This window comes from Notamacropus eugenii, chromosome 7 (genome assembly GCF_028372415.1).
Source record: "Notamacropus eugenii isolate mMacEug1 chromosome 7, mMacEug1.pri_v2, whole genome shotgun sequence".
Taxonomy (NCBI): domain Eukaryota; kingdom Metazoa; phylum Chordata; class Mammalia; order Diprotodontia; family Macropodidae; genus Notamacropus; species Notamacropus eugenii.
In genome coordinates, this window is record NC_092878.1 from 141,127,852 (window position 1) to 141,148,154 (window position 20,303).

General features: G+C 34.2%; 1 protein-coding gene across 1 annotated transcript in view; it reads left to right on the plus strand.

Moving 5' to 3' along the window:
* Window positions 1-19,024, plus strand: part of GPRIN3 (GPRIN family member 3) — a 64,794-nt gene extending 45,770 nt beyond the window's left edge. Inside the window, 2 exon segments of the mRNA XM_072625309.1 lie at window positions 10,666-10,812; window positions 10,815-19,024. Of these exon segments, the coding sequence (XP_072481410.1) occupies window positions 10,777-10,812; window positions 10,815-12,833 (2,055 nt within the window). The 5' untranslated portion in view covers window positions 10,666-10,776 and the 3' untranslated portion in view covers window positions 12,834-19,024.
* The last annotated feature ends 1,279 nt before the right edge of the window (window positions 19,025-20,303 follow it).

Here is a 20,303-nt window from a genome sequence, read left to right on the forward strand (position 1 = left end):
TTTTAGGAGGTCAGGGGAGAGTTGTCTAATAGACAATGAGCTGTTTTCCTTTTCTATAGCCTTAAAGGAAAGAAAATGAAAGCTTGATGCAGGCAGATTCTACACAACTTGCTGTCTGTACCACTTGTCTATCCATATGTAAAATTAATGGGAAATTGAGTTCAGTGGAGGTTTTGTGCTTTTATAGAATGGGACCCCAGCAATAGATATTTATATACCCTGAAGAGCAGTCAGAGGCAACGAGTATGTAATTAGCACAAATATTATTTTGCATGAAGAGATTAATTAAATGAACCAAATCTAATAGTTCCTGTGTAACTTTAATAGGAGTCCTAGAAAATGAAAGGTTGTACATTTTGATAGCTTTCCAATTTTAGCTTTGCAGAAAAATATTGATAAAATGTACCACTGGAAAAAAGTGACTTGAGGTTAAAATAAAATCTCACATTTAATATTCACAGAGTGAGTTATATTTTTCCTTATATTAAATGGGATTATATGGCAAAATGTTTATACTTACAACACAGAACACTCAATTTATTTTCAGAATTTCAAGTTAGGTCATCCAAGGAAACAGTGATTAATAGCGTATAGCTCTCAGCTACGGTCCCTCACTGGCAGGTATATTGGTACTGGGGTCACAACTAGTTTTTGACTGTAAATAAATGTGAATAAATATGTTAATGGTATCAATACTGAGAAGTTTTAGGGATATATTGATGTATTGGATATGATATCAAGGAGGAATATGCTATATATTAAGTCCTGAAGCTAGATTTTAAAAAAATATTGGGGGTTGGGATAGGGGGTAAGAAAATCAGGTGAAGAGAAAATGTTTAAAAATAAAACCTTGTTTTTAAGTTTATATATTCAGGTTTCTAATATGGCAGGGGAGGGGATTCTAAAAAAGAATAAACTTAGGGTCCATGGAGAAAAGACTGAATTGTTTTCCAGTGAAATGCAAAAGTAAATTTTAAAAATATACTCTTAAAATTTTATAGACTTTGCTTGCTTATTGTATTCCATGCCAATCATACTATCAAAGGATTACTTTTTTTCCTACATTTTTTCCTTTAGAAAATTATTTGTTTTCAGTTTTCTACAATCACTTCCATAAGTCTTAGATTTTCTCCCTATCCCCCCCACCCAAGACAGCATGCAATCTTATATGGGTTCTACACATACATTCTTATTAAATACATTTTCACCTTAGTCATGTTACATGGAAGAATTAATCTGAGAAACCACGAGAAAAATTCAAACAAAACAAAACGCAAGAGAAAATATTCTGCTTCATTCTGCTTTCCAATTCTTTGCAAGGAAAATTCTATCATGGGGCATTAATTCTATCTTGATAACTTTCCACAGGAAATGGTATTTATGCTGTGAGGTACAGCAAGAATAAAAAAGGAGCAAAGGGATAAGATAACAAGGAAATAACATAGCAATTGTCTACAAAAGAGCACCAAAATTTGATACATTAGAAGACTTCATGAGAAATACAAAAAGGCAAGAGAAGGAATAAGTAAGTATAAGGATGATGAACCAAAGAATCAAAAAGTAGAAAGGGAAAGGAATTAAGATGAAAGGTTAAAAAACTTCTTTTAGAAGAAAGACACAGAAGTGAGGCTAAGATGGCACTGTAGAGAAAGCACTCAGGCAAGCTCTCCCTATATTCCACATCAAGCAGCTATAAAATAACATCTCAAATCAAATTCTAAAGTGGCAGAGCCAACAAAATGTCAAGATGAGACATTATTCTAGGCCAAGACAACTTAGGAGCTCAGAAGGAAAGATATATGACACAGGGGTGGAGGCTGGGCTGTAATCCAAGTGGATGCAACACCACTAGTGGGACTTGATGCTGGTGACAGAACCAACAGCAACTTCAGGAGCACTCAAGCCAGAGAAAGTAACAAGACCTGGCAAATGGTCAGAAAGAGATTACAGGGGACCCCTTTTCTAACACTGGACAAAGGACTGAATGAAATTTGGTGACTCCATTGCCTATATCCATTTCTCACTCACAGTTCAAGAATGGAGAGGAGCACTTCCAGTAATGAAGGAGCAGGGTCCCTGAGGAGTACAAGTTTTGGTCACATAGGATAAGGAACTCTAAGTAGCATAATCACTAGAGATCCCAGGGTGCTGGTGCCTTGAGTAGCAAAATCAATTGCAATCCAAAGGGATCAGGGACTCTTCCTAATAAAAGCCCTGATTAAAAGAGAAATGACCACACCTCCCCCCGATGGCATTACCTTGGAAGCACCAAAAACTGCCAGACGCCAAAAACTGACTCTGAAAACAGCAGTGCAAAAAAAATCTGAAGGTTAGGTCAGTGCCTCCCCCAGCCCTATGCTAGGAACAGAGCCCAACTTTAACATAAAGTGTAAAGTCAAAAAAATAGACTGGAAAAGTAAGCAAACAACAACAAAAATAATCTGACCATAAATAGCTACTGTGGTGATAGGGACGAACAAGATACAAACTCTGAAGAAGACAATGTCAAAGTAGTTATAAGCAAAGTTATAAAAGAAGTTATAAGCAAAACCTCAAAGAAAAAAATTGTGAATTGGCTAAAAGCCCAATAATTACTGGAAGATATATTCAAAATCACATAAAAAGGATAGAAAAATTGAGAAAAGAAATGAAAAAGAGAGAAGAAAATTATGAAAAGATAATTTAGAATTTGATAAATAAGGAACAAGAAAGCAATGAAGAAAACACTTTAAAAACAGAATTGGCAAAATGGGGGAAAGGTAAAAAAAACAAAAAACCCTTCATTGATGAAAATAACTCCTTGAAAAGCAGAATTAGCCAGATGGAAAGGGAAGTACAAAAGCTCATTGAGGAAAATAGTACCTTAAAATTAAAATTGCCTAAGTGGAAGCTAATAACTCTGTGAGACATCAAGAAACAATAAAAACATTAAAAATAGAAGAAAACTGTGAATTATTTCATCAGAAAAACAACTAACCTGGAAAATAGATCAAGCAGGATAATTTAGGACTTATTAGACTACCTGAAAGCCATGATCAAAAAAAAAAAAAACCCTACACATTATATTTCAAGAAATCATAAGAGAAAATTGCCTTGATATACTAGAGCCAGGGGGTAAAATGGGCATTGAAAAAGTTAGAAAATGGACAATATAAAAAGTAGAGATAAACTGATAAATTGGAAGCCAAAACTATAAAAGTGATGAAAACTAAAAGCTAGTTCTTTGAAGACTAAAAAAATTGATGTCTTTAAGCCAAGCTGAAGTAATATCACAATAAAACGGGAAGAACCTGTCATACATAGATAAAAGTCAATAAAACCCAAAACTACAAAGAAATGCAAGATCTCTTTCAAAAATATAAAAATACTCAAGCTAACAGAAAATAAAAAAAATATACTTAAAGAAAGAGCAAAAAAAATCCCAAAATTTAAAAAACCAACAAAATCACACAAAGAAAGTGCCAGCAAGTTTAAGTTTTCTTAAGAAAAAAATACTCCAAAGCATATACAAAGCAGTGCCTCAAAGAAAATGCAGCTTGCACAGAAGCTCCAATCAAAATTCCTGGAGTAAGTAAAACAAGAACTTTTTCCCTGTTTCAAAAACTGAAAATTACTCTAAAAGCAAAGTTAGAGCAATAGAGGAAAATTTGCAAAAGAAATGTGATCTATGGAAGAAAGGTATAAAAAGTGAATTTTAAAAAGATACAAAACCTTCTTTCCCTAGTGTATTTTGTTAAGGTACCCAAGGAAAAAACTTCCTGAAAGTTAGAATAAACCAAATAGAAAAACGCCAAAATAAAATCACAAAGAGTTGGACATGACTTAAATGATTCAACAATAAATAGGCAAAATGGTATAGAATCTTCTTTCTTAAAGGGAAAGTTATCCGAGTTATAGAGAGAAATACACAGCGAAATGATAATGCTGGTGGACTTAAGTTTACTTCTTTCAGACCTAGATAAATCTAAACACGAAAGAAAGAAATAAAGTGTCTGAATAAAATTTTAGAAGACCTTGATATGATTGATATCTGGAGAATACTAAATTGGAATTGAAAGAATTGTGCCTATTTCTCATTGTGCATGGAACCTTCTAAAAAAATGATCATTTACTAGCATGCAAATGTCTCACCAAAAAGTTCAAAAAAGCAGAAATTTTCAATGGATCTTTTAATTACAGAAGCAAAATAAAACCATATATGATAAAAGGGCTTTGAAGCAAAGATTAAAAATAATTGAAAACTAAATGATTTCAACCTAGAGAATGGGTGAGTCAAAGAACAAGTTATAGAAACAATCTGTAGTTTAATTTAAAGATAATAACAACATACCAGAATTTGGAGGGTTGAGTTTATGTCGTACCTAAGGGAACATTTGTGTGTCTAAGCATTGTCATTAATAAAAGAAAAAGAAGATCAAGGCATTGAGCACGTAACTATAAAACTAAAAAGGGGGGAAATGTAAAGCCTCAGATAAACAACAAAATACAAAATTTGATAATCAATAGAGTCACCAACAAATTTGAATGTAAAAATTAAATTAATAAATAAAACTGGAAGCTTCTTTATTTTTTCTTTTAGTGAATTTTTAATTAAATATTTTATTTTTAAGTTATATGTAAAAACAATTTTGAACAATCTTTTAAAAACTTTTTAATCCAAATTCTCTCCCTCCCCACTTTCCCAATGCCTCATTGAGAAGGTAGGCAATTTGATAGGTTTTACATATGCAGTCATGCAAAATATATTTCCATGTTAGTCATATTGCTAAAGAAAACAAAGAATGAAAAATAAAGAAAGTAAGAAATAGTACGCTTTCATTTGTGTTCAGACTCCATCAGTTCTTTCTCTAGAGGTGGATAGCATTTTTCATCATAAGTCCTTCAGAATTGGATTGGATCTTTGTATTGCTGAAAAAAGTTAAGTCATTCACAGCTGACCATTGTATAATATTGCTGTTATTGTGTTAACTGCGTTAATTTATTGTCTTTCCAGGTTTTTCCGAAATCATCCTGTTCATCATTTCTTATAACTCAAAAGTATTCCATCCCAATCATATCCCACAGTTTGTTTGGCCATTCCTCAATTACGGGCATCCCCACAATTTCCAATTCTTTGCCACCACAAAAAAAAATCTATTTTTTTCATTTTTTAATGAATGTATCTTTGGGATACAGATCTAGTAGTGGTATTACTGGGTCAAAGGGTATGCATGATTTTATAGGCATTTGGACATAGTTCCAAGCTGCTCTCCAGAATGGTTGAATCAGTTCACAAGTCCATCAACTACAGTTCAGAACTGCACCATTAGTGTAAGAGTTCTTTTATTAAAAGGAAAAAATAGCTTAAATAAAGTGTTTAGCTAACTTGTGTTAAAAAGAAAGAAATCAAGATGACCAATATAAAAAAAAAAAAAGATGAGTTCATAACTAAGGAAGAAAACATGAAAGAAATACTTAGGCCAATTCTTTTGTCCAAGTATATGTCAATTATAGTTAATTTGGATATATATATATATATATATATGTATATATATATATTCTAGTCAAAGAGACTTATTTACTCACAATCTTTCTAAACAATATTGCTGCACTGTATACAATTTTCTCTTGGTTCTGTTCATTTTACTCTTCATTATTTCATGCAAGTTTTTCTCTGTTTTTCTAAGATCATTGAGTTCATCATTTCTTACTGCACAATAGTATTCCATCACAACCATATACCACAACTTGTTCAGTCATACTCCAATGATTGGCATCCCTGCAATTTCCAGCTCATTGCCACTACAAAGAGCACTGCTATAAACATTTTAGAACATATAGGTTCTTTTCCTTTTCCCCTAATCATTTTCTGAAATAGACCTAGCAGTCAAAGAGCAGTTTAATTACTCTTGGGGCATAATTCCAGAATGCTCTCCAATGTGGTTGGATCAGTTCACAGTTCCACTAATAATGAATGTGTCCCAGTTTTTTAGCATCCCCTCCAACATTTGTTGCTTTCTCCTTCAATCATTTTAGTCAATCTGTTAGGTGTAAAATGATATCTCAAGTTGTTTTAATTCGTAGTTTTCTAATCAATAATGTTTTAAAGCATTTGTTCATGTGACTATGAATTGTTTTGATTTCTTCACTGGAAAACTGCCTGTTCATGTCCTGTGACCATTTATCAATTGAGGAATGACTCATATTCTTATAGATTTGACAAAGTTACTTATATATTTGAGATATGAGTCTTTTATCTGAGAAATTGTCTATAAAATTTCCCTCCAATTTTCTAATTCCCTTCTGATCTTGGTTACATTTATCTTACTTGTGTAAAAATGTTTTTAATTTAATATAATTGAATTTATCCATTTTCTACCTAACTTTGCTCTCTGTCTCTTATGTATTCATAAATTGTTCACTTATCCAAAAGTTTGATAAGTGATATGTTTCATGTTCCCATTTTCTTGTAATATCTCTCTTTATGTCTAGGTCATGTATCTAATTTGTCCTCATCTTTGTACGTGGTGTAAGACACTGGTCTATGCCCAATTTCTGCCCAACTGCTTTCCAGTTTTCCCATTTTTTAAAATCAAATAACAAATTCTCATCCCAAAATCTTAAGTCTTGTCAAATAAGAGGTTATTACATTTATTTGATGCTGTAAATTGTGTCTACTTTATTCCATTGATCTACCTTTCTACTTCTTGGCCAGTACCAGATAGTTTTAATAATTATTGCCTAACAATTTAAGATCGGGTACTGCTAAACCTTCTTTCTTTATAATTTTTTCATTAGTTATTTTGATATTTTTTACTTTTTGTTTTTCCAAATGAATTTTGTTATTTTTCTCTAACTTGGTAAAACAATTTTTGGTAATTTAATATATATAAATTACTTTAGGTAAAATTGTAATTTTTGTCATATTGGTCCTCCCTACCTATGAGCAATCAATATTTTTCCAATTGGGGCAACTAGGTGGTGCAGTGGATAGAGCACCAGTGCAGGAGTCAGGAGGACCTGACTTCAAATCTCACCTCAGACACTTGACACTCAATAACTGTGTCACCTTGGGCGAGTCACTTAACTCCAATTGCCTCATCCTGGGTCATCTCCAGTCATCCTGATGAATATCTGGTCACTGGAGTCAGATGGCTCTGGAGGAGAGTGAGGCTGGAGACCTGCACAGCCCTCCCTCACTCAAAACAAAGTCAAGTGCAAGTCATGTCATTATTTCTCTGATGGCATGATCTTCTTTGGCAATGAAGGACAAACACACACACACACACACACACACGCACACTTTTCCAATTATTTAAATCTAATTTTATTTGTATAAAAGTTTTTATACTAAAAAGTTTTTTTTATAATTTTGTTTACATAGTTTCTGGGTTTGTTTTGGCTGGTGTGCTCCCAGGTATTTTATAATGTCTTGATGCATTTTAAATGAGGCATCTTTTACTGTTTATTTTTTGAAGGGTTTTGTTTGTGATATATAGGGATACTGATGATTTATATGAATTTACCTTATATCTTGCTACTTTTCTAAAATTATTGATTATTTCAACTAACTTTTTAGTTGAGTCTTTGGAATTTTCCAAGTATATGTCATCATATTGTCTGCAAAAAGAGATCATTTTCTTACCTCATTCCCTGTAATGATTCCTTCTAATTCTTTTTCTTCTCTTATTGCCATTGCTAGGATTTCCAATACAATATTGAATAATATGCAACCGCATCATTAAAAACTTAGAAGAGAATTAGATTACATACTTTTCATAGAGTCAAATAGGGAAAATCATGGTATAATGTTTTTCTGATAAGGGTTTGGGATCCAAGATTTATGGAATACAAACAGAAATATGTAAGGTCATAAGCCATTCCCCAGCAGATAATTAATTGTGCAAAGAATATGAACGAATGGCTTTCAAAAAATAATGACAGACATTTACTTCAATATGAAAAATACTCCAAATCACTAATAATTGGAGACATACAAATCAAAATATCCTTGAAGTTTCACCTCAAATTGTAATGTTGACAGAAGATGGGAGTAATCAATGTTGCAGGGATTGTGGAAAGAAAAACCCACTAATGTTTTGTTGGTAAACTTTTGAATTAATACAACTATTTTGGAATTATGCTAATAAATTGACTAAAATATCCTACCCTTAACCCAGAAATTCTACTATTCTTCATATACTACAGGAGGGTCATTGATAAAAAAAAAAAGGAAGTTCTCATATACACCAAAATATTTACACCAGTTCTCTTTGTGGTGGTGGTAGTGGCAAAAAAGTTGAAACAAAGTTTATGTCTACTGATTGTAGAATGGCTAGGTAAATTGTGGTATATGAATATTATGGAATATTTTTGTGTTGCAAAAAATGGTGAATATGATGAGTAGAGATGGAGGGCAGGACATAACAAGAGTTGACACAAAGTGAAGGAGCCATGAAAACAATATATATGATGGCATATAACAGAAAGAACAACTACCACAAAACAACTGAAAAGTAATGTTGCAAAATACAAAGAATAAGCTTGGTCCCAACTAAGATATATGAGAAAACACTTCCACATACTGCTTTGCTTAAATGGGAGTCTATGTGAATAATAATCTACATATTATCAGGTTTTTTTCAATGTAGTATCTGTTATTTTTTCTCTTCCTCTTTTTTCTTTTAAACAACATTATTTGGTTTAATTTTCTGGGAGGGTACAGGGATTAGATACAGGAGTACATTTAGGCTGTTATAATAGATAGTAACTAAATTTAATTATCTTTTAAATGACAAAAAGTTCATTATAGTTATGTTTTATAGATTGCATTTTTAATTCAAAATATTGATTTGAAGAAGAATGTCAAACATAAACAAGAAGCCTAGTGGCTGAAACTTCAGAGAAGTGACTTCAGGTCAGCCAGACTTGGAGACTGGTCCAATGTTCACCATAACATTCTACCTCTTTTTTTTTTTTAAGAATAATTAATTAATTTGCTTTTAGTTTTCAACATTCATGTTCACAAGATTTTGAGTTCTAAATTTTCTCCCCTCCCTCTCCATCTCTCCCCTCCACTCACTTCAAGAGACTGGGCTTTCTAATTACCCCTTCCTCCAATCTGCCCTCCCTTCCATCACACCTCTCCCTTCTCTCATCCCCTTCCCCTCTATTTTCTTGTAGGGCAAGGTAGATTTCTATACCCCATTATCTGTATGCCTTATTTCCCAGTTACATGTAAAAATAATTTTTAACATTCATTTTTAAAACTTTGAGTTCCAACTTCTCTCCCTTTCTCCCTCCCCATCCATCCCCACTGAGAAGGCAAGTCATTCAATATAGGTTATACATGTGTAGTCATGCAAAATACTTCCATAACAATCAATCACGATGTGAAAGAGTAACTATATTTCCCTTCATCCTATTCTGCCCTCCATTTATTATTTTCTCTCTTTTGACCCTTTCCTTCCTAAAAAGTGTTTACTTCTAATTACCCCCTCCTCTCATTTGTCCTCCCTTCTGTCATTCCCCCCATCCCCAGCTTATCCACTTCCTCCCTACTTTCCTGTAATGTAAGATTGATTTTCATATCAAATTGAGTATGCACGTTATTCCATCCTTAAGCCAAATCCAATGAGAATAAGGTTCACTCTTTCCCTCTCACCTCCCCATCTTCCCCTCTGTTGAAAAAGCTTTTTCTTGCCTCTTTTATGTGAGAGATAATTAACCCCATTCTATTTCTCCTTTTCTCCTTCTCCCAATATATTCCTCTTTCATCCCTTAGTTTAATTTTTTTTAGATATCATCCCTTCATATTCAACTCACTCTGTACCCTCTGTCTACCTGCATATAATCCTCCAACTACCCTAATACTGAGAAATCTCAAGAGTTACAAATATTATCTTTCCATGTAAGAATGTAAACAGTTCAATTTTAGTAAGTCCCTTATGATTTCTCTTTCAGGTTCTTGATTCTTGTGTTTGAAAGTCAAATTTTCTATTCAGCTCTGGTCTTTTCAACAAGAATGCTTGAAAGTCCCCTATTTCACTGAGTGACCATGTTTTCCCCTGAAGTATTATACTCAGTTCTGCTGGGTAGGTGATTCTTGGTTTTAATCCTAGTTCCTTTGACTTTTGGAATATCATATTCCAAGTCCTCTAATCCCTTAATGTAGAAGCTGCTAGATCTTGTGTCATCCTGACTGTATTTCCACGATACTCTAATTGTTTCTTTCTGGCTGCTTGCAATATTTTCTCCTTGACCTGGGAGCTCTGGAATTTGATTACAATATTACTTGGAGTTTTCCTTTGGGGATCTCTTTCACTAGGTGATTGGTGGATTCTTTCAATACTTTGTGTGAATGCTTAACATTTTATTGTAAACTCTAAATGAAAGAGATTCTATACTACCTCACTTTAAATATATATATTCTTCTCTGTGTGAATTACATCTTGGTGGAAAAACAATTCTTTTGGAATTTGTTTCTCAATATCTAAGTAAACATTAAGTTTGTATCAGAGTACTATTCTTTTTATTAGTTTGTTTCAAGACTTCTTGGGAAAGTAAAAAAAAAAGTTTAGAATTTAACATATTTGAAGAAAATGAATTCTTATTTGAGAGACTTAGGTATTTTTAGTTATTCATATAATATGTTATTATTGACTTTATGTTTTCCTTTTTTCAAAGATTTGTTTGTGGAGGAGTTGTGTCTCATTGCCCTCGCTGTGAAGATCAACAGTCACTCAGCAGGGACACTGTCAGAGGAAGTTCCCAGAGAATGTCCTAAAGATATCTTCCATGGGGATTGTGCCTGACCCGCTGAGGTTGACCAAAGAGCTTCCCTGACTGTAGCTTCAGAAGAGAAAGAAGAACTTCAAGGTCATCAGCCTTCTATTCCACAGCAGACATCAATCATTGACTATATCAATGCTAGCAGTCTTCCATGCTTTCCTTCAAAATCTGTTAGAGTTGGCTTATTGGACCTCAGTTGCCCTGAACTAGTAGAGACTATAATGAAAAATTCTGAGCATGATCTCACCCAGACAGTCATGTCTTCTGGTATCTCCAGTGAGGATGAAAAATTACCTCCCACATACAACAGCCCTTCGGATAGCTCTCAACATCAAGGTAGCAGTGAACATGTAGCACAAATCCCAGGTTCAGTAGTAGACTTGACCCTTACACACTCAGTTGTCAGAGTGCCAGTCAACCAGGATGTCATCCATCCCACACCTTGCGATGAGCCAAAGACCTTGACAGATGTTGTTTCTTTGACTACAGCAGATCAATCCCCCAGGACATCTCATCAGTCTTGTCTCACTAGCAAACATTCAGTATGCCTTACAGAGCAAGAAAAGACTTCGAAAACAGGGCATCTGTCCTCCAGATTCAAAGAAACAGGCACAATGACAAGCCTGGATGAGAGTGGATTTTTGGCAGACAAGAGGGCAAACAGAACTTGGCAAGATGCTGAGGTTCAGACAGTAACCAGTATGGAGAGTAGATCTGTCTCTACCAGTCCAAGTATCCTTGCTTCATTCTTAAGGAAAATTCCTCCTCCGGAGACTCTGGAGCAACAAGAACAGTTATACATTCTTTACCAGAGCAACAGTACCATGAACAATCCATCAGAGCTCTCTGAGAAGTTAGTGGGTCCAAGAGAAGGGCCTTGCCATTCTAGTAACAAGACAGAAGTGCACATCCAGGCAGTTACTGCTTTCCGTGTGGAAAATAAGTCAACAGATTCCACACCCACAGTCTATCAAATGGTGTCAAACAACAGATTGTCTGACCTACAGGTATCAAGTGATACTAAAACTACATGCAAGGATGAACAGCTGGCAGTAGTAATGGTCACTGAAGGAGAAAGTCAGATCATTACACAGCCAGCACCTACTACTTTCATTCCACCCAATACAAAACCAGTTGATCAGATTTCTACCCATGCATGCAATCAAGCTGATGTAGGTCATGGTTTGGGGAAAGTTGAAACTAAATCATCTGAGTTGTCAATGAAAACCATTAACACCTACCAAGCTGAAAGTACTCCCAGTAACCCATCTTGTAAACCACTCAGCCCTGACAATGAACCAAATAAATTGGATAACCTGAATGTCACTGACAAAGATAGTGCAACTGAGAAGCCTTTGCCTGCTCAGGTAGTAAAAGAATGGGAGATTGTTAATCCCAAGGCAGATACAAAACCAAAAGCGGAGACAAAATCAGAATTGCTTTGTCCTAATGCAGAAGGACTAACTGTGCTCACTCCTACTACAGGCAGAAAGAACCAGGACAAAGCCTCTCAAGAAAGTAAGCAGGCAAAAACCGTTACAAGCCTGGAATTACCGGGAGAGTCAATGGGGGAATCCAGTCCAAATTCTGGTAAACGTACACCCTCTCGGTCAGTCAAAGCAAGTCCACGTCGTGGCAGCCGTGTCAGTGAGTTCTTAAGGGAACAAAAACTAAATGTGACAGCAGCTGCTGCTCAAGTTGGATTTACCCCCGGAGAAAAGAAAAAGCAGCTTGGTTCTGATGCAAAGCTCCAATTCAAACAGTCCAAACAAGTCAGGGATGTCATATGGGATGATCAAGGCATGACATGGGAAGTGTATGGTGCTTCCCTAGACCCTGAGTCACTTGGCATCGCTATTCAGAACCACTTACAGAGACAAATCAGGGAACATGAGAAACTGATTAAGGTCCAAAACAATCAGAACCGGAAATCCATTTCTTCTGATACATCTTCAAGTAAAAAGCTTAAGGGGAGGCATCACAATATGTTCCAGGCCATGATGCAGAACTTTAGACGTCCCAGCTGTTGTGTCCACCCTGCTCCCTCGTCTGTGTTAGATTAAAAAAGGAAATGTATAGAAGAGTGTGTGGACACTACCAGTTTGAATCTTGATCTATGATGAAGGTTATGTATATTTAATGAGGAAGTCTGCTAATCACAAGAAAGTGTTAATTTCAGGAAATTGCTTCAATATTTTAGAACTTCATCCATTTGAATGTTATATCTAAAGAAAAATATAGATAATAGGAACACATTTTAGTGCAGGTTTACATACTAAATTGGAAATAATAGGCAGATACAGAAATATTTATGGAAAAAACATTGTAGCTATTTCATTTTTATATTGTTTCCTCACTTTAGCAAACTGGAGTTATTTGTATTCAAATCTTTATTGTGTATTAAAAAATAGGGATCTGGCACAAACACAGTTATAAATTTTCTGTCCAAAACCCTAATCCAGAAAGTGAAGGGGCTGTATAAAATCATCTTCAAGTTCCCTAGTAGCGCTTAAATTCTATGATCTTAATTCAATGATGGTGGTATCAACACATAAAAACGTTAAGTAGAAGATAACTAATATAAAACATGAAATTGAATTTTCATTTATTGACGGATTCTGTAAATTAAAAAAATCCTTAAAATGCATAGAAACATCCAAAATTAATGAATTTTTAAATGTATATACAGACATTCAAGCACATCAGTCTTGCTATAATAGTTGGCAAATGTAAGCAAGTTTTATTAGAGACCCTCAAGCCTTTTCTTGTATGTAGGAAAGATAATATGAAAACATTATAGTCAGATTTCAATGCTCTTCTCTGGTACAATTTCACATTCTCATAAGGAGTCCATTGGTCTGAATTTATGGAAGGAGTTTTCTGTGACATTCTACTAAGAAACAAAAAAAAAAATTCTAAGAAACTTCTCAGTAAATGTAAATGCCCAGATATCACATGGTTTTTTGTTGGAAAATAATAAGAATACTACATTCGGTTGCTGACTCCAGTTCCAATAATTATGTAAATTAAAAAAAACATGTCATTTTTCTATTGAATCTGTCCCAGGCCTAATACAAGAAAATATGGTGAATTTTTGTGGAATATGAGTTTCCTTGGGCAATATTTTCAGAGGCAGCTAGTGGCACAGTGGACAGAATGCCAGGGACTGGTGCCCTCAGGAAGACCTCAGTTCAAACTGACCTCACACACTTCCTAGCTGTGTGACCCAGAGCAAAATAAAGTAAAACAAAAACCTCTGTTTGCCTCCATTTCCTCAACTGTAAAATAGGGATAGTAATAACATCTACCTTGCAAGGCTGTTGTGAGGCTCAAATGATATCCTCACTGTTAGCACAGTACCAGGCATATAATAGGTCCTATATAAATACTTAGTGTCTTCCCTTCTCCATATCTAATTTGGGTTTGTGGTTCAAGTTTTTTGCTAGAAAAGAAGTGACCCCACTAACTAACTTAGTTTGAGAAGTACTATGATACACTTAATCAGAAAAAATACAAAAAGAAAAGATTATTCCTTTTCTGAACAGTAATTTCCTATTTGGGGTATGTTTATGCTTTGGGTTCTCTCTCATACAGCCACCATCTACCACATGCCTCAGTATGATAGACTGCAGCTAGAATAGAGAAGTTTTTAAGTGGCCTAAGCAGAACCCACCTCTATTGTCATCTCATGCAGTTTGGTAAAAGTTACACACATGAACAGACTAAGGAGGCATGTATTGCAATATTTCTTGTTGAGGTGAACATTGGCTCATCCCTAGATGTAGAGCATTGACTGGGTGCAGGCTGCTGAAAAGGTCATTGATTTTAATTGATATAAGATATTAATTTCTTCTTAAAGAGCAGGTCTCTGAGCAGAGATTATATTTTCTGCACCCAGTACAATACTCTGTCTAGCAAGCCCTCTCAGTTGATTTTTAAACATTTGTTGTTTTTAAGTTTGATTTGCAAGTTTTGAATGTGTGAAGAACAATACCTAAGTTTAATGCCATAAATTGCTCAAGACATACATGATTAAAGATTATTCCATAAGGTGTGTTTGTTTTTATTATTCATCTATGTGCAAATGTGCTATAAACAAAATAATTGATAGGGAGAAGAGTTATTCTCAAACCATCTAATACTCAGATAGATCTGTGATCTTATGATATGACTGTTTCTTCCACTGATACAGATTATAGCTCATCCATTCCTGACCATTCTATGCAAATCATGTCCATATCCTGCCGCAAGTTTGAAATAGGATTGTCCATTCAAGGGACTTTCCTTCAAACACGTATAAACCATTTATAGGCAATTATTTGTTTTTTGGGAGGAGTTCTAAAATATATCATAGTACCATTTTTTTTTAAAAAAGCTTTCATTCCTGGCCATTTGAACTATATTAAAAAGTTTGCTGAAATAGAAATACCTCCTACACTCAAGCAACTACAAAGTCAAAAACTCATTTGACCCTTTCCTGAAATTACTAGCATGTGATAATATCCAGGTGTAACTCTATGGTTCCATGGGCATTTGCAGTAGTCTCTCTCTCTCTCTCTCTCTCTCTCTCTCTCTCTCTCTCTCTCTCTCTCTCTCTCTCTCTCTCTCTCTCTCTCTCTCTCTCTGTTTCTTCTTTACATAGACACACAGTATGCAACAACCATCATCAATATTAACTCTAGAAGGAAGCCACAGGTTAAATAATACTGGGAGGAAAATATTATTCCCATATGTTTAAATGAAACAGAGCCCCAAATGCTTTGGGGACATATGTCTCAAAGAAATTAAATTATATAGTTTGGTCTATTGGGGTCAGAGTTGCATTTTTGACTTCTAAAACATTTTTTAATTAAAAATATTTTGTAGGTAGCAGTTTGATTAGCATCTGGTACTAATCCCAAATTTAACTTTTGTGGGACTTTTATTCTTTTCCACATAAGCTTCTTTAGTAATGCATGAGGTTGCAGAAGTAAAATGGATCCAAGGTTCTTGGTCTGCCTGATGCCCTAGAGCCTTGTTTTTTTACACAGTTGGGCAGCTAGATGGTACAGTGGATAGAGCATCAGTGCAGCAGTTAGGAGGAACTGAGTTCAAATCTCACCTCAGACACTTGACACTCTCTAGCTGTGTGACTTTGTGCAAGTCACTTAACCCCAATTGCCTCATCCTGGGTCATCTCCAGTCATCCTGATGAATATCTGGTCACTGGATTCAGATGACTCTGGAGGAGAAGTGAGGTTGGTGACCTGCACAGCCCTCCCTCACTCAAAACAAAGTCAAGTGCAAGTTATGTCATTATTTCTCTGATGGCATGGTTTTCTTTGGCAAGAAAGGACGAACACACACATAGAGTTAAAGGAGTAAAAAGCAAAACAAAACAGGATATAGGGATTGAGCCACCTTGTTCCTTATACCTTTTATTTTTCATATCACATCTATTACTGGAAATACTTTCCTCCCCCACATCTCATTTGAACTATTTTTTGTAATAAAGATAAATAGTTAAGAAAAAAATCCACCAAATTTAGTGACTATGTCTGACAGTTTACAAATTTTGTCCTTGTAGGTCCCAATTATATTACAGGGAGGAGAGAAATATATTTCATAATTTTCAGTTGTTTATTTTTTTTGTTTGTTTGGAGAGTCTTTCATTTATATTTCAGTAATTACTATGCATCTGGTTCTCTTGGTTCTGCTTTTTCATTCTGTTCAATCTGTTCACATGCATCTTCCCAGGTTTCCTTTAATTCCTGTGATTTATTTTTTGTGTTACACTATATGCTATAGTCTTTCTGGTCATTCTCCTATGAAATTTTATTTTTATAATTACATATTTATAAAGTGTTTCAGAATATAGCAATAATTATTTATTTTTCAAATGTTTATTGAGTACCTACTATGTAAAAGTCTTTGTGGATACTAAATTATTGATCATTGAGTTCTAAAAAAAGAAACAATATTTAAAAAACTAACAGAATTATGACAGTAGCTAATTACAATTATTTGTAATGTGGGTTTCCTTTGAGATAGTAGTATTCTTACATCATAATATACTTAAATTATTAACTTTTTCCATTAGACAAGTCTTTATTTAAAATTTTGTTAGCTTCAATAAGCAATATAAATATAGGTGTACATTGCAGAAATTGGTGAAGAATAACGTAATATCAATAATTGATTGTGAGAATATCAATAATTCAAACCACAAGAATATTTCATTTCATATTTGACTGACATTTTAGATAGTTGTTTCAAAACTTATTTTGTGGAACTGAGGACCTTTTTCCTTTGTTCCTATTTTACTAGAGATTTGAATTTGTAAGTTTTTAGATTAATTTCTTATGAACTACTCTACCTATGAAAATTATTTTCTTTAATAGAGATGTTTATAGGGGAAAAGTAGAAGGGAAGAAGGGAGAGAAGTGAGCTGGAATTCAGTATGTAGAAGAAAATGGAAATAAAACAGAAACTGTAGAGAATTGCTATTTGTGATAGCTACAGAATTAAATAAGCAACATCTTTGTTAAGTGAATTCAACAGCTTGCTCTTACTTAACTCTGTGCACATTTCTCCTCTCCTACCCATTAAGGTGGAGTCTCTGTCTGTTTTGGTGTTTGTGATTTTTCATTAGAAGATTAGTTTCTTATTTAGGTATTGATACTACTGTCCTCACTGGTTGGTTCTATACAAATGTAGGTGTTACCACCACCTGAAAAATGACATTTGATATATAGAATTTACTCTTCATTTCTTGTTTTATTATTACTTTGAATGAAATTATTAATCTAAATGACTGTTTGGGGGAGAGGAATTTGAGGCACCTCTTAGTTGTAAATGTCATTTTTGCATTGATATGGGGTCAAAAATATCTCCAAATTTCTCATGGAAGAGAAAGTCAGCAGCCATGAACTTGATCAATTTTCTTGAACAGAGACACAAAATGTATTTGTTTTTCAGTAAGTAGCAACCATCAAGATGGACTGAATTGTGAAGTTCATCTGTTTCACAAGTAATTAGTAACATCTGCCAGCAATCATTTTAACTGTGAACACTCACCAGCTCAGCTACCCACTCACCATAACTAGTAACCTTTCTAAATAAGTAGTAAAAATCCAATACATATTAACATAGGTATAAAGAGAAAGAACAAAAATTACAGAATACAAGATATTGATTATTGGGCAAATGCTTTCTGATGATCATTTTCAAGTGTTGATAAAAGTTCTTGGTTAAAGGATCAGAGCATTCTGAATAGTGCAACTCACTTACATTAAAAAATAAGACACACAAGTCTAAGACATAAATCATCAGAATAACTGCTGTGGTCAAAGCCAAACAATAATGTTTCCAAAAAAGGTACCAAGAGATGTGTGCACTACATGCACATTATATATTTTTTTTTACTTTAAGGATCCTAGGACCCATGCTATAAATTACCTGAAGTGATGCTTTCTCCTTCGTAGTTGGAAAACTATCTTTGCCATTTCTATAAGGACACAAGAAAAAATTAGCAAGGATGTGGCCATGTATGTCAGCTTTCACCATAAAGAGATCCGTATGCTGGCCAAGAAAAATATAGCATTACAATGGCTCCCCCAACTGAAAATCAAAGATATGCAAAACAGGATAAAAAAATGAAAGCATTAACACACACTTAATTTCTTAAATAGCACCAATTCAGAACCAGTTGATTTGACTCAGTGCAAATGATTACCAGGCAGGAGTAATGAGAACTGTGTTTCCAAGTAATAAAATGAAATAAAACAACTCTAAATACTGGGGAAAATGTGTGAATTCATGTATCCAAAAAGGTCTCAAATGATGTATTCTCTGTAAAAGAAAAAGTATTGCAGTGGAGTTATCCTCGACACCAGATGTTTGTGAACTCAAGTGTAGACTTGGTCCTTTGGTTGTAAGGATGATTGGGCTGAAGATAGATACTTTCAGAAAGACACCCATATTTTGATCTTCTGGAGAGGTTTATTAGCAAACAACCACCATAGTGATGCCCATGATAAGATGCTCTAGTGAGCTGAGCATGAAGGGGAATTTTTTTCAAGAGGATTTAAAGAGAAAGGCATGATTACTCATCTTTGCATCTTTAATATGTAATGGGGATTTAGGTGTGGGGAGGGGGAGGGAGGATTGCATCTATCTATATCTGGGCTGAAGATTCTACGTTTACTTTTCATCACTGTTGCCATTATTGCTGTTTGTTAATTTTGGAATTAAACAATCTACTTGTTTGCAAAAGTCCTCAGCAGTTGTTGATTTTTCTGATTCATGTAATTGCTTCTAATAAAATGCAACCATGTTGGATATGTATAGAGCACAATATATTGAATGAGTGCAAGGCTTCTAAAAGGTTTCTTTTAAAGTAAGACATTTTACTAACATTTTAAATTTTAAAAATGCTAAGCAAGCATTTTTTTAGCCAAAATCTTTCAGTTGGATGATTACCCAATTTCTTTTCCTTCACATTGCAGCATCATGAACATACTTAAAAGCATATTTGTAACTCAAGAAATGACATTATTGTTGTCATCCTTCCCATTCTCTGTAAGAGGAAAAGTTATAACGTCCTTCAGAAATTCCTTGCTAAGTTTTGAGTAAAGTTTGGAAGAACTGGAAAATTAAGAAAAGAAATTTCAAAATATATTTCCAGTGATACTGATGTAGAAGCAATATGTCACCTGTACTGTTATAGTTGGCAAAAGTACGCTAATATATTTTTGTTAATGAATGTATCAGCCTGAGAGTGTTTGTGCTACCTTTTTTATGTGTAGAAAAAAATACCATATCACATGTTAAGACCAAATTCTTTCTACAGGTGGGCACATGCATATGACCATGAATAAAGTCAACAGAGGCATCCTTGCATATGAGGGGACTGAACTTGATCTTTTATTGTTATTTTCCTTTGTTCTCAAAGGGGATCAATAACATCATGAGAGTGATGTCTTAGGTACTGACAACTCCCAAAAAGACAAATTCATTATTTATAATTACCAGATGAAAGATCTATCTCCTCCATACTGGGCTTTTATAAATATGAAGTCCAGTGTCTCTCCTGTGTCTAAATCACTCTCTAGTAGTAAATCAGGTACAAGAGTAATAAGCATTTCATAAATGCTTGATAAATGAATGTATAAACCTTCTTCTGGTAACAATAATCCTGAAGCTTTATTTAATATAAAACAATAGAATGTGACACACTGTGCAAAGTTAGAATTTAATTTTAAGAATACATTGTCCACTTCCCTCTGAAAATTAGTTTCTGACATAGGTTAATTTGATTTTTGGTTTAAACCTGTGATTTTGTCAAAAATTCTCTAAAAAGTTGTATGATACTAAAATTCAAATGCTGACAGTCAAACCTCTAAGAAATTTAGTGTTGTTTTGCATCTGATTTCCACTATGAATATAATAGAATAAATACTGTTACTTAAATGGAGATCAATCTTAGTTTATTTCCTTGGGAGATACATTTTATAGATGAGGTAACTTCTAGACCACGGACTTTGGAATCCAAA